Source organism: Rutidosis leptorrhynchoides, chromosome 8, assembly GCF_046630445.1.
Source record: "Rutidosis leptorrhynchoides isolate AG116_Rl617_1_P2 chromosome 8, CSIRO_AGI_Rlap_v1, whole genome shotgun sequence".
In the NCBI taxonomy this organism is placed as follows: domain Eukaryota; kingdom Viridiplantae; phylum Streptophyta; class Magnoliopsida; order Asterales; family Asteraceae; genus Rutidosis; species Rutidosis leptorrhynchoides.
Window position 1 is genome coordinate 159,990,908 of NC_092340.1, and position 14,408 is coordinate 160,005,315.

General features: G+C 34.3%; 1 protein-coding gene and 1 non-coding gene across 3 annotated transcripts; one reads left to right on the forward strand and one right to left on the reverse strand.

The window, feature by feature from the left end:
• The first annotated feature begins 2,371 nt into the window (after positions 1-2,371).
• Positions 2,372-2,443, forward strand: TRNAH-GUG (transfer RNA histidin (anticodon GUG)). The gene has a single exon. It is a non-coding gene; the product is annotated as a tRNA-His (tRNA).
• A 179-nt stretch (positions 2,444-2,622) lies between these two features.
• On the reverse strand, positions 2,623-9,279 carry LOC139861975 (auxin response factor 8-like). Of its 2 annotated transcripts, XM_071850507.1 has the most exons (14): positions 9,116-9,279; positions 8,759-8,871; positions 8,535-8,633; positions 8,389-8,445; positions 8,146-8,301; positions 7,990-8,074; positions 7,608-7,698; positions 7,312-7,476; positions 7,111-7,233; positions 6,897-6,972; positions 4,973-5,120; positions 3,925-4,862; positions 3,663-3,853; positions 2,623-3,115 (listed from the first exon to the last, which is right to left on the reverse strand). In XM_071850507.1, the coding sequence occupies exons 1-14, from the start codon at positions 9,159-9,161 to the stop codon at positions 2,941-2,943; spliced, it is 2,463 nt and encodes an 820-aa protein (XP_071706608.1). In that variant the 5' UTR covers positions 9,162-9,279; the 3' UTR covers positions 2,623-2,940. The 2 variants fall into 2 exon arrangements, with proteins under 2 accessions (XP_071706608.1, XP_071706610.1); XM_071850509.1 differs by lacking the exon at positions 9,116-9,279 and having other exon boundaries at positions 8,535-8,637; positions 8,759-8,851.
• Between the last annotated feature and the right edge of the window lie 5,129 nt (positions 9,280-14,408).

Here is a 14,408-nt window from a genome sequence, read left to right on the forward strand (position 1 = left end):
ATTCCCATGGGTTAATTGTTCTTTGTCCTGGATTATTTAATTTGTCCGTCTGGTTTTTGTCCATAACAGTCCATCAGTCATAAATATAAAGTGCGAGTGTCCTCGTCAAATTATCCTTATATCGAAAGTCAAATATTCCAACTAATTGGGGACTTAAACTGTAACAAGGTTTTAATACTTTGTTTAATAATTACACCAGGATATCAACTGCGTGTAACCCAAGGTTTTAATACTTTGTTAACAATTACACCAAGTGTCCTTGTATATAATTTCACCCCTGTTTTAATAATTCTAGTGACTATTAATTCATTCCCGTGTCCGGTTAAATGAACGATTATTCGTACATATAAATACCCCGCCCATCGTGTCCGATTGAGTGTATATGGTTATTTATAGGTATGTCCAATTGTAAAATCTTTATATTAAAATTAATAAACTATCATTTAGTTAAACAGATATAAAGCCCATTAATAGCCCATAGTCTAATTTCCACAAGTGTCGTTCTTTTGTCCAAACCCCAATTATGGTACAAAGCCCAATTACCCAATTTTAATATTTTTAGTCAAACATCACGATTACTTCGGCATTAAATAAGCATAATAATAATTTAGCTACGAGACATTAATGAAAATAACATAAACATAACTTACAGTGGGTGTTATTAGCGTAGTGGTACACGGACAGAGTTTCGACTTACAAAACCTTAAAACATTCGACTGATTGATCCTTATTATTATCACTAACTTAAAATTAAAATTACAAATTGAGATTACGATTTGGAGTGATACTTGATACATAAAAATGGGGAACGAAAAATATATAAAAAATATAAAAGGTGTCTATAAATCGTCGAAATGCATGTTCTTTTATAGCCAGAGAGTGCTCCGCGAGTGCGGCCTTTTTGGTCTTCAAAGCTCCGCGAGTGCGGAGCTGTGGAATCCAGCTCACACAAGTTTGGATCTTAGTTTGCCGACGGATTTAATTATATAAATATAATATAAATATATAATTTATATAATTAATTATATATTATATTATATTTATATACATAATTAATTTGTAACTTTCGGTCCGTTGCGTCGTACGTTGAAAGTTGGTTCATGTCTCAGTTCCGGATTTTTGAACGTCCTTTCGTATAATTTAATATCTTGTACTTTGCGTTTTGCAACTTGTACTCTTGTCATTTTTAGACGTTTCTCATCAATAATTTGAATCACTTTGATTGTACTTTGTACTTTTGAGCTTTTTGGTCGTTTGCGTCTTCAATTCGTCGAATCTGTCTTTTGTCTTCACCTTTTATTATTTAAATGAATATTACTTGTAAATAGGACAACTGCAACTAAAAGCTTGTCTTTCTTGAGGGATAATGCGATGAAATATATGTTCGTTTTTAGCATTATCAAGTACCATAACTTTAAGTCATAGATTTCATATCATATCATTTGGCATAGTATGTCACGAATAAAATATGACGTTTGGCAATTATTCACAAACACTGAATCTAAAATTCAGTTGCAAATTTTTTTTTCAATTAAAGTGAACACCTTGTATCACATTCAATTCATCACAAGATGATCTACATGTTGATATCCTGAGAAGAGATCTCAAATTTATGAGTAAAAATACTTTTCTCTATCGATCGTATAATTGTAGAGCCTAAACAGAAAAATCTCCCTTTCCTTATATAACATTCCCATAGAAATAAATAGGGTTCTATTTACCGATAAATTACAAATATATTTTGTTAACAATGAAATCGAATACTTTTTAAAACTAAGTTTATGAAGTTTGAGTCCACCAAGATTTATAGTTAGAACTATAGGAATTGCTTTTTTTCGGGGAAAAAAAAAAAGCCATAATATAAATTAACGGATCCGAAGATAAACAAGGTACGAGTTTGATACAACATTGCTCTTATTGCATCCAAAGAGAGAGTAAGCCCTCGTCGCTATCTCTACATCCTTTTACTTTAAGTGGGCATTGGCCTTGTTTTCCAATTTGTCTACAAGCTTCATATGATGAATTGTAGCTTTGTAAATAGAATTCATTGTGTGTCACCAGGGGCAAGTGTATAGCATGAGGGGTGGGTTTCTATGACCCCACTAGTGTGATGTATTATTCAAATTGCGTAGGACACTACTAATTTTAAATATAGGATCTCATATGTTATTAAAATTTATAATTTTTTTTTTTAAGTAAACAACCAATAAAATGCCTTTCAAATATAATTAAGTTTGAAAAATTTTTCGCACCCCATTGACGTTTTATCCTAAATTCGCCACTATGCGTCACTATTAAAATATTATACATGGTTTCGATGCATGCATTTTTAGGATGAATATAAACCTGAAATATGGATGATTGTCAACTTGTGGCTGTAGTTTAGTGGTAAGAATTCCACGTTGTGGCCGTGGAGACCTGGGCTCGAATCCCAGCAGCCACACTTACTTTTTTGAGCTATTCACTTTGCTGCTTTCCAAATGTTTTAGGTCGCAATAGTATGAAAGATAATAATTACTCATCCTTTTAAGTTATAATTATAAATAAAAAAATTAAGGTTCTTTTAGATCAATATTTATAAAAATGTTATCTCACGGTATAATGGAAATGGATTAAACTGTTAATGGATGACATATTACACAATTGACATAAACAGATACAACATAATATCCACAATTCAACCTCGGCTCCATATATGTTCTAAAATTTTGAATAACAATCTTGTCTAACATTTACTAAATTACTGGAATACATCTAAAAAAACCTAGCGGAAACGGATCATACATGTCTCATATACGACACAAAGTAGCATAACATATAACATAGACTGGTCAAAAGAGACCAATAAGCATTAACAAAAAGCCACCTGCAAATTTGCTTTCTGGTTTACAGGTTCTCACAAAGAGTCGAAGATCGAAAACATTTCATCTTTTATTACGCTCAAAAATCAAGTGAACCCAAGTTCACTGGAGGAAAACCAGTAGCAACACCATTTCCACCGCTATTCGTTCTTTCACCTGAGTTTTGACTAAAAGTTTCCGAATCTTGTTCCCCAAGTTTCTGCACATCCTCAGGAGAAAGTATCTTGATATACCAGACACTATTTACAAATGTCCTGTGCATAATACATATATATACACACTAGTAAGTATTAAAAAGTTAATAATAATAACAATAATAAATAATAGAGTAATTTATACCGATAGTTCTCGTAGTTTACATGAAATTACACCATCCATCCTTATCTTTTGCAAATTACACCGATTGTCCTGATTAATTTGGTATTGGTAGTGCACGATGGTTGTCCATGTGGTTTTCAGAAAATTACACCTAAAAATTACACTGATCATCCCTGAATTACTTAAAGTGTACGTTTATAGTCCCTAACTGCCTAAATTGCGCGCTAATAGTAGGGACGATCAACACGCATTTTAAGTAAAGTATGAACCATCAATGTACACTTTTAGGTAACTCAAGGACGATCGGTATAATTTTCAAAAGATAAGAACGATTGGTGTAATTTCATGAAAAACCACAAGGACTATCGGTGTGTAATTTTCAAAAGATAAGGACGGTTGGTGTAAATCATCTAAACCACAAGGACTATCGCTATAATTTACTCTAATAACAGAGAAATAAATAGGTAAAAAGTTTAGACTTACTCCCAAGGTCCGTCTCCAAGGAGAAGAACGTCATTCTCCCTGTCGACGAATACAAGCTGCCAGCCTGATCTTTGAGGGTCTTCAAGCAAACCCTCAAGGTTAAACATCTGACCCAGTTCTTGTTTCAGTTCAGGATAACTGTTGAACCGGGTGATGTCTAATGACCTCCCTACCGAACCGGATTTGTAAACCTGCACCAACAACTAACCTTTAACAAACCATTACAGGAAAACATAATTAGTTGTTTCTACTGTCGTTGTACCTTGACAAATGTACGATTAGGATTCGGCGGGTCAATTTGTCCTGTTGTGTGCAACAACTCAGACGAGTCTTGCATGTAACCATAGTTAAAAGAATTCTGAAACCCGGAGGGTATGGTGGTTAGGTCGGTTTCAGTTGATGAGGTACCAATATTAAGTAGATGTGCAGATGATTCGATATTGGTCCCACCAAATAAACCCTGATTATGTGCATCCAAACTTAAAGTTTCTTGTTCCACACCCGCGTTTTTCTCCGGATAAGTTGACGGTGCACCTGAAGGAACATTGCCGCCTTGTGATTGAGCAAACCTTGAAACCCAAGATTGTTGATTCGATTGATGCTCGGGTTGACCCGTTCTTGCAAAACTCAAAAGGTTACTACTTCCATCAGGGCTAAGTGAACCCAACATATTCTGCATGACTGAGGGGGTAAATTTGGTATTTGGGTGATCTATGAATTCAGTTTTTTGAAACGGGATGCTCGACTGTTGCATCAGGTATGATTCAGGAAATGAAGTAGGTGGCTGTTGTTGACTGTTCATTTGCTGCTGTTGCGGTTCATCAGGCTGACAGTTGGGTATTTGGGTCTGACCATGCATGAATTGGTGAGGCATGAGCTGGTGAATTGTTTGTTGTAGTTGTTGATGGGCGTTTTGGAAAAGCGGGTTTGAGGTGGCGGAAGCAGATTGGTGCTGAGGAAATTGAATCGGTGGTACTGGTTGCTGAAACTGCATTAATTGTTGTTTTAGAGCGTCTCCACCTCCTAAATTTTGTAAACCTGCAGCTAATGCAGCCTGGTACTGCTGATTAAGATTATTTTGAAGAAACGAAGGATCGATTCGTTGTTGCATCCAAGGGTACATCCCGACAGATTGAAAATTTAAATCCCCAGTTTCACCTCTCATCCATGTCATCCCATTAACCGCATCATCCCTGCCGTCTGTGAAACAATTTCAAGACAACAATTAAATGAAAATAATTAAATTAAATAAATAACGTAAAATTAGATAAAAAGGTGGAGTTTTTGACTTTCTGAATATTTGGTTATACCTTGAAAAGAAGAAGCTCCAGGATACCAGGGTCGTTTGAGACGAAGGGGAAAGAGAGACGGATACATGGGAAACGTTGTTAGTGGTTCGATTTCCCATAAGGATACACGCGGTTGCCTATCACCCGCAGTTGATTCATCCCAACCAACCTACCAAACCAAAGAGAGGTTCAAAATATAAGCTATAGCGTGCGTATATCAAGTCAACAACAAAAGACTCAGAGAGAATAATTAACAAATGAGCATCTTGTGTAACACTACAGCATGGCCATCACAGAAAAAAAAAAAGAACGTTCATTGAATCTAGTCTCTAAAAGCATTTTCAAGTGTTTTCCAGCTGGTCAATTGTTGTAGAAGACAGATTAGTGTACATCAAATAGTGTTGTGAAAGTAACACTTGCAACATTCAAGACACATATAACTCATGCAATAACATAATAATATCTAACTTATATATGTCTTTATGATCATTGTGACGTATAGGGCAATACCTATATCATGCATACCACTTATAACTATTTCTTATAACTATTTCTAATCAACTAGTTGGGTAGTTTCGGGGGTGTCTACCGTAAAGGTGCATGAGTGGTTTTTGGTTTGCTAAGGGTGGTTGGCTCTTTGCTTGCGCAACAACTTCCACCCGGCATGCCCTCAAGTTGCTGTCCACAAGGTCTTTTGGCTCTTTTATTGAGGCAACGACAAGCGTCGTTTTAGTGGCGTCTTGACTGCAGCTCAGAGCCTAAATTGATTCTTAGGCATGCTTTAAACCCCATGAAAATCTGATTCTACCATCTTCATGGCGTCCCCCCTATATTTTATTATTATTACTATTATTATTATTATTATTATTTTTATTATTGTTTTTTATTTATCTTTGTATGTTTTAATTTATTTTTTAATTTCTATTTTCTAGTTAAAAAAAAAAAAAAAAAAAAAAAAAGTCTTTTTTTAGCCGGAGGTCCTCACGGAAGCAATCTCTCTACCCTGGAGTAGAGAGGGGGATGAATTTCCTTTACCGTGGGTGGAGAATTCTCTCGACTCGTGGTAACAGAAACGACTTCTCCTCTAGTTTAGGGTAGAGGAAGGATTGTCTACACCTTACCTCCCCCATACCTCGCAGGCGCGGGATTGGGTATTGTTGTTGTTGTTGTTGTATTTCTAAAACCCATGGAAATTTGATTTTACCATTTTCATGGCGTCTCAATTTTATTTTTAATTTTATTTTTTTTATTTTTTATTTTTTAAAATCCTACTTATTGACCGGAGGTCCACTCGGAAGCAATCTCTGTATCCGTCTCCGTCTCCGTCTCCGTCTGTATCCGTTGAATAGAGAGAGGAATGACTTTCTCTACTTATGAGTGTGTTTTCACTCTGGGCGGAGAAATGCCTTGTCTTTTTTCTCGGATAGGGGAAGGATTGTCTACATCTCACCTCCCCCATACACCAATTATGTGGAATTGGGTTTTGTTGTTGTTGTTGTTGTGTTATGAAGACAAAGATGTTGTCTTCAAAAAAAAGGATGATAAGATCCGAGTACGTTTAAGAGCTCTAAGAGCCAAATCATGGTCAGCTGGTCACTTATCCGTATCAAACTTGTTGGATATTTTCACTTATGTCCATATGATATACTAGCTTTCTTCCTTTCTTTGTTTGAACGGTGTTTAACAACTTAGTAATTAAATAAATATATGAACATCTTCCTGACTACATGACATGAAACTATCTTTTTGTTTGTTTGTTAAAGGACAAATATATAATGTCCATATACTAGCCTTCTTCCTTCCTTTTTTTGAACGGTTTTTAACAATTTAGTAATTATATAAATATATGAACATCCTCCCGTAAAACTATCTTTTTGTTTGTTTGTTGAAGGACAAATATATGATGTCCACACATATAGTCAAGGCATTAAATTTCGTTGATTACCTTCACTGATCGCCAATGAGAGTTAGGCCATCGAGCAGGATCCAGGTCACCGATGCCAGTTATTGTACCCATGTACCTAAACAATTGTGAGAATCCACACAAAACGTATTACAGAACAACTGACACTTTATACTACATCTCCTCTATTATTAAAATGAAGGGACATAAAACGAAAATAATGAAGAAAAAAAAAATTATACAGTTTATGGTTTACCTACGGACACTAGATTCTTCAGTTTCAAATAGCATTCGGAAACGCATCCCAACAGAAACACGAGTATGATACACAGCTTTGACATACTTTGATAGAGGTATAACAAATTCACATGGACTTGCCCTGAATACAGTTAAGGATTTAAAAAAATAAAGAAGGCAATAGAGTGATACATAACATCTTATAATATCAGTTTGTCACCTTGGATTATAGAATATTGTAAAACAACTGTTTGTAGCAGCTGCATGAGCAGCAGCAGCAAGGAGACCAATGTGCATGCTATCGCTTGATAGAACAGACGATGGCATCACGGTTTGTGGCCGAGTCGCACGACGGATCCCCAAAAGAAGCTGATTCTTTTCATTCCTAATTTATGAGGGGAAAAAAATACACGAGTTAAATACCTCATAGATAACATATATACTACTTTTTGATTACTCCAATATAATATATACCAGATAAATAAATAATAATACATCATAATAATAAATAAATACCAGATAAAAAGCACAGAATCTCCAGCAACAAGTCTCTTAGCACTAACAAAAACACTCCACCCAGTTGTAAGAAGGTGACGTTTGGGCTGACCTACAAGCAAAGAACGTAAACTATAATATTAAAATTCAGGTGCAGGTATTTTGAGCTTCACGGCCTCAACGAAACCAACTAAATGACCTAAATGAAACGGGATAATTCTAATTCTATTAAGATATATGGGCAAATCGGCAATTATCCACGGTGAAAAAACACCCTATATTAGATTATATACGTACACTTAAATTATTTATTTCCTAGAGTATACTTCGTTACACATTCCTAAATCCCTCCGACTAATAAATATACATATGAGCGCTCAAATGATGAAACTGACTTTATTACCCCGAAAAATATGCCTGAATTTCCACTCGACATCATGAAGATCCCTTGCAATAAGCTCCTGAGCAGGTGGCTGCTGAGAGAAATCCTGCAGAGCCGAAAATATTATGATTTGTCGATTTCGGTTCGTAAAAGATAGGGGTACAAAAAGTAATTTACCAGTGGAGGGAAGACTTTCTCTGCTGCACGTCGAGGAACCGAAAATCCACCATGGGTACTCGTATCACTAGCCGTCAACGTCTTACAAAAGTAATTAGTTGGCTGTCTGCTAGGAGTACCCAACTCAACAGGAAGAAAAGTATCCTTTTGTTCTTGCTAAAAATATATTACATTACATATATAAGAAACTTATTTAACCAGAACTATTTGGAACCTCTTGTCACTTATTTAACAAAAGATTACCGGGGTCAAGGGCTGCAATGTCATTTGAGCATATACCTCATCTGTTTCAACGTCTGCCTGAAATTGCAGAGTTGGCAATCTTTGTTATGAGTAAAAAAACATAAACTTTGGACTCTTATTATTAAAGTGAATGTAGCATAACCCACATGCATTGTGACATTGTGCAGTTGGCAGATCAATTGGGGCGGCAGGGTTGGATAATTGGGTATGTGAGCATCCACTTCTTTATTAGTAGTGGCAGCAACCTGGCTTCCAGTTTCAATTAAGATCATGTAATAGTTACTGACCAAAATAGACCAATTGTAATACACAAACTTAATTAAAACAGACATTAATTAACATGTACTAATTGCAATCAAATTGTAAAAACCTGTTCACTATGGCCCTGAGGGAAGTAAACAACTCGACTACCAACAATCGGTAAGGACACGAGAGGACCGGCACACGCGTGCCATAGCTCCGAATTCAAGCATTTATTTTCTCCTTTCATGGGTGATAGATTAAGAATAAATTAAACGAACAGCATATATTATAATGTTGAAAAATATATATATACTAATTAAATCAATTTAGGATATAACAAATAAGCATTGATGCAAAGAACGTTTAGGATACAACCAATAACGAATATATGAAAAGGAGACACACATGTAGTAAAAGTCACATTTAAATTTAAAAAAAAAAAAAAAACATAACTAAATCAACAAGAAAGATTTCAAGAAGATACCTTCAAGAGGCTGCTGCTGACCCAACCCTGATGTTGAAAGCTTCATTTTTGTTTTTAAATCCAAAAGCTCAACAACTTATTTTTATAAAGATTTTATTTTATAAATTACAGTATAAAAGAATAAACTTAAACTTCAAATTTTAAATCAGAACCTTGAAAGCATAAACCCCCCACCACCCCCCACCCCTAATTTCCCCCAATTTTAGTGTAACGTCTTTCTCTCTCATTCTAAAATTAACATGCATTATTCCACAATTGAAACCTTAACCCTAACCTTAACCTAGCTCAGGAAACCACTGGTTCCCGTTCCCAAACACAGCCATACATCAAAAAAAGTTCTTATTTATTTATTTTATCACTATCGAGCAAACAATTACGGAGTATTTAGAACTATTTTTTTAAAAGAAAAAAAAAAGGGGAAAAAGAAGGTGACGCAGTGTCGCAGTGAGGTTTATAGAATCCACCGACCCGACCGGAGTCGACCTGAAGTGCAGTAGAGAGAGAAAGTAAAAAAAAATCAGAAAATTAAGAAAATAGATAGATATAGATATGAGTGTGTGTGTATGTATGAAGAGTGGAAGAAAGAGAAAAAGAAGTGATGGTAACCGTCGATGAAACCGTACATGGAGATCGTAACCGTTGATTTTGGAGTGACATGACAGTAGGCATGTGCGACCATCCTTCAGTGGTCCTTGTCAGAGTACGAACATTTGAATTATATATTTTATTTATTCTTATTTATTTTTATTATCTATTATCTATATTATTTATTCTCTTCACTTTCCTCCATATTTGTAGTTCATTTTTTTGGGAAAAAAAACAAAAAAATTATATTTTATTTTTATACTGTATAACAACAAGAAATTCGTCAAATAGATGAATAACTCTGAAAGGTAAAACATCAAGTTACAAGCTCAACTAAATAAAACCTATGTATAGCTCACAACTAATATCGATCAAAATACAAGAGACAAAACACAACAAGAGGGTGACCAATGTAACCATCCCGAAAACATTAAAAGCCATATCGAAAAAACTACAAAAACTGAAAGGTCCGCAAGAAGAACAAGGGCTCAAACATCTTTGATGAATTCGGAAAAAAAATTCAATTCGGCTCCCTGAACCGGCCTCGTCTTCCTTTGTTTTTTTGATCTTAACTGGCTTGATAAGAGAAGGATCGTTGGAATTGATTAAATTTCCTTCAACATCCTCGTCGACCATCTTGTTTATCGTTGCGTCAAACTTGACATAAGGAGAAACCGAAGATGTAGGCTCAACTAAACCCGACTTCTAGACCTCGATTCTCTTTCCAATAAATTTATCAAATTTAGCCGCGAGTGAAGCAAACGAATTGGGCCTCATAACTTCACTCGAATGCAGCCCCACCTGTAGTGACCCGAACTTTTCCAGGTTTATATATATTAATTGAGATTGATATTTACATGATTAAATGTTTCCAATATGTTAAGTAATCAAACTTGTTAAGACTTGATTAATTGAAATATGTTTCATATAGACAATTGACCACCCAAGTTGACCGGCGATTCACGAACGTTAAAACTTGTAAAAACGACATGACGATATATATATGGATATACATATGGTTAACATGAGATTATGATAAGTAAGTATCTCCATAAGTATATTAACAATGAGTTATATACATATAAACAAGACTACTAACTTAAGGATTTCGAAACGAGACATATATGTAATGATTATCGTTGTAACGACATTTAAATGTATATATATCATATTAAGATATATTAATATATCATAATATCATGATAATATAATAATTTAACATCTCATTAGATATAATAAACAATGGGTTAACAACATTAATTGAGATCGTTAACTTAAAGGTTTCAAAACAACACTTACATGTAACGACTAACGATGACTTAACGACTCAGTTAAAATGTATATACAAGTAGTGTATTTAGATGTATTAAAATACTTTTGGAAGACTTCAAGACATATATCAAAACACTCATACTTAACGAAAATGGTTACAGTTACTTTCCCATTCTTTTCTTTCATCAAGAATTCTAGTCGTATTCTTACCCGTATTATACACAGCTTCAAAACGTACTTACTATGGGTATATACCAATAGGAACTAGCATGGGATTCCACTCTTGATTATGTCATGTATGACTAATCAATTTTAACTTTTACCATGAGCTAGTCAACTAACTAGAACTCCTTTTAACCCCACTCACCACTCATCATTCACTCCATTTCACTTCCAATTCTCTTTCTAATTCTCTCTCAACACACACACACACACACACTATTATGAACGTATTTTTCCAGTAGTTAATCATCATCTTCATCAAAAATCACTTCAAGAATCAAGCTATAATCATCATAGGAAGAACACTTCAAGAACACTTCAAAAATCCCTTCAAGTTTACTAATTTACTTCCAAGCTTTCTAATCCATTCCAAGTAATCATCTAAGATCAAGAAACCTTTGTTATATACAGTAGGTTATCTTTCTTATTCAAGGTAATATTCATATTCAAACTTTGATTCAATTTCTATAACTATAAACTATCTTAATTCGAGTAAAAATCTTACTTGAACTTGTTTTTGTGTCATGATCCTACTTCAAGAACTTTCAAGCCATCCAAGATCCTTTGAAGCTAGATCATTTCTTGTCACTTCCAGTAGGTTTACCTAGTAAACTTGAGGTAGTAATGATGTTCATAACATCATTCGATTCATATATATAAAACAATCTTATTCAAAGGTTTAAACTCGTAATCACTAGAACATAGTTTAGTTAATTCTAAACTTGTTCGCAAACAAAAGTTAATCCTTCTAACTTGACTTTTAAAATTAACTAAACACATGTTCTATATCTATATGATATGCTAACTTAATGATTTAAAACCTGGAAACACGAAAAACACCGTAAAACCGGATTTACGCCGTCGTAGTAACACCGCGGGCTGTTTTGGGTTAGTTAATTAAAAACTATGATAAACTTTGATTTAAAAGTTGTTATTCTGAGAAAATGATTTTTATTATGAACATGAAACTATATCCAAAAATTATGGTTAAACTCAAAGTGGAAGTATGTTTTCTAAAATGGTCATCTAGACGTCGTTCTTTCGACTGAAATGACTACCTTTACAAAAACGACTTGTAACTTATTTTTCCGACTATAAACCTATACTTTTTCTGTTTAGATTCATAAAATAGAGTTCAATATGAAACCATAGCAATTTGATTCACTCAAAACGGATTTAAAATGAAGAAGTTATGGGTGAAACAAGATTGGATAATTTTTCTCATTTTAGCTACGTGAAAATTGGTAACAAATCTATTCCAACCATAACTTAATCAACTTGTATTGTATATTATGTAATCTTGAGATACCATAGACACGTATACAATGTTTCGACCTATCATGTCGACACATCTATATATATTTCGGAACAACCATAGACACTCTATATGTGAATGTTGGAGTTAGCTATACAGGGTTGAGGTTGATTCCAAAATATATATAGTTTGAGTTGTGATCAATACTGAGATACGTATACACTGGGTCGTGGATTGATTCAAGATAATATTTATCGATTTATTTCTGTACATCTAACTGTGGACAACTAGTTGTAGGTTACTAACGAGGACAGCTGACTTAATAAACTTAAAACATCAAAATATATTAAAAGTGTTGTAAATATATTTTGAACATACTTTGATATATATGTATATATTGTTATAGGTTCGTGAATCAACCAGTGGCCAAGTCTTACTTCTCGACGAAGTAAAAATCTGTGAAAGTGAGTTATAGTCCCACTTTTAAAATCTAATATTTTTGGGATGAGAATACATGCAGGTTTTATAAATGATTTACAAAATAGACACAAGTACGTGAAACTACATTCTATGGTTGAATTATCGAAATCGAATATGCCCCTTTTTATTAAGTCTGGTAATCTAAGAATTAGGGAACAGACACCCTAATTGACGCGAATCCTAAAGATAAATCTATTGGGCCTAACAAACCCCATCCAAAGTACCGGATGCTTTAGTACGTCGAAATTTATATCATATCCGAAGGGTGTCCCGGAATGATGGGGATATTCTTATATATATGCATCTTGTTAATGTCGGTTACCAGGTGTTCACCATATGAATGATTTTTATCTCTATGTATGGGATGTGTATTGAAATATGAAATCTTGTGGTCTATTGTTACGATTTGATATATATAGGTTAAACCTATAACTCACCAACATTTTTGTTGACGTTTAAAGCATGTTTATTCTCAGGTGAATATTAAGAGCTTCCGCTGTTGCATACTAAAATAAGGACAAGATTTGGAGTCCATGTTTGTATGATATTGTGTAAAAACTGCATTCAAGAAACTGATTTCGATGTAACATATTTGTATTGTAAACCATTATGTAATGGTCGTGTGTAAACATGATATTTTAGATTATCATTATTTGATAATCTACGTAAAACTTTTTAAACCTTTATTTATGAAATAAAGGTTATGGTTTGTTTTAAAAATGAATGCAGTCTTTGAAAAACGTCTCATATAGAGGTCAAAACCTCGCAACGAAATCAATTAATATGGAACGTTTTTAATCAATAAGAACGGGACATTTCAGTTGGTATCAGAGCGTTGGTCTTAGAGAACCAGAATTTTGCATTAGTGTGTCTTATCGAGTTTGTTAGGATGCATTAGTGAGTCTGGACTTCGACCGTGTTTACTTGAAAAATGATTGCTTAACAAATTTTGTTGGAAACTATATATTTTTAACATGTGAATATTATGTGATATATAAATCTCTTAACGCGTTTGATATTATGTGATAGATGTCTACCTCTAGAACAAGTCCCATTGACTCACCTAATAATAATGAAGAGTCAAATGTAAATTGGAATGATTCGTGGACTGATTCACAAGTTCCCGAAGAGGAACCGGAAGAAGAGTCGGAACCAGAAGAAGAATCGGAACCGGAAGAAGAATCGGAACCGGATGAAGAAATAGAACCGGTGGGGGAAATAATAAAACGGTTAAGTAAAAGAAAATCCTCAACCAACCGACCAAGGTTAATTATGGTCAATGGTGTTTCCGCTAAGGAAGCAAAATATTGGGAGGATTACCAATTCTCCGATGAATCGGATTCCGACGAGAATTCCGATGATGTTATAGAAATTACCCCAACTGAATTTAAAAAGGCAAAAGAAAATAATAAGGGAAAGGGCATAAAAATAGAGAAATCTAATTCCAACCCCGATTAACTTTATATGTATCGTCAACCC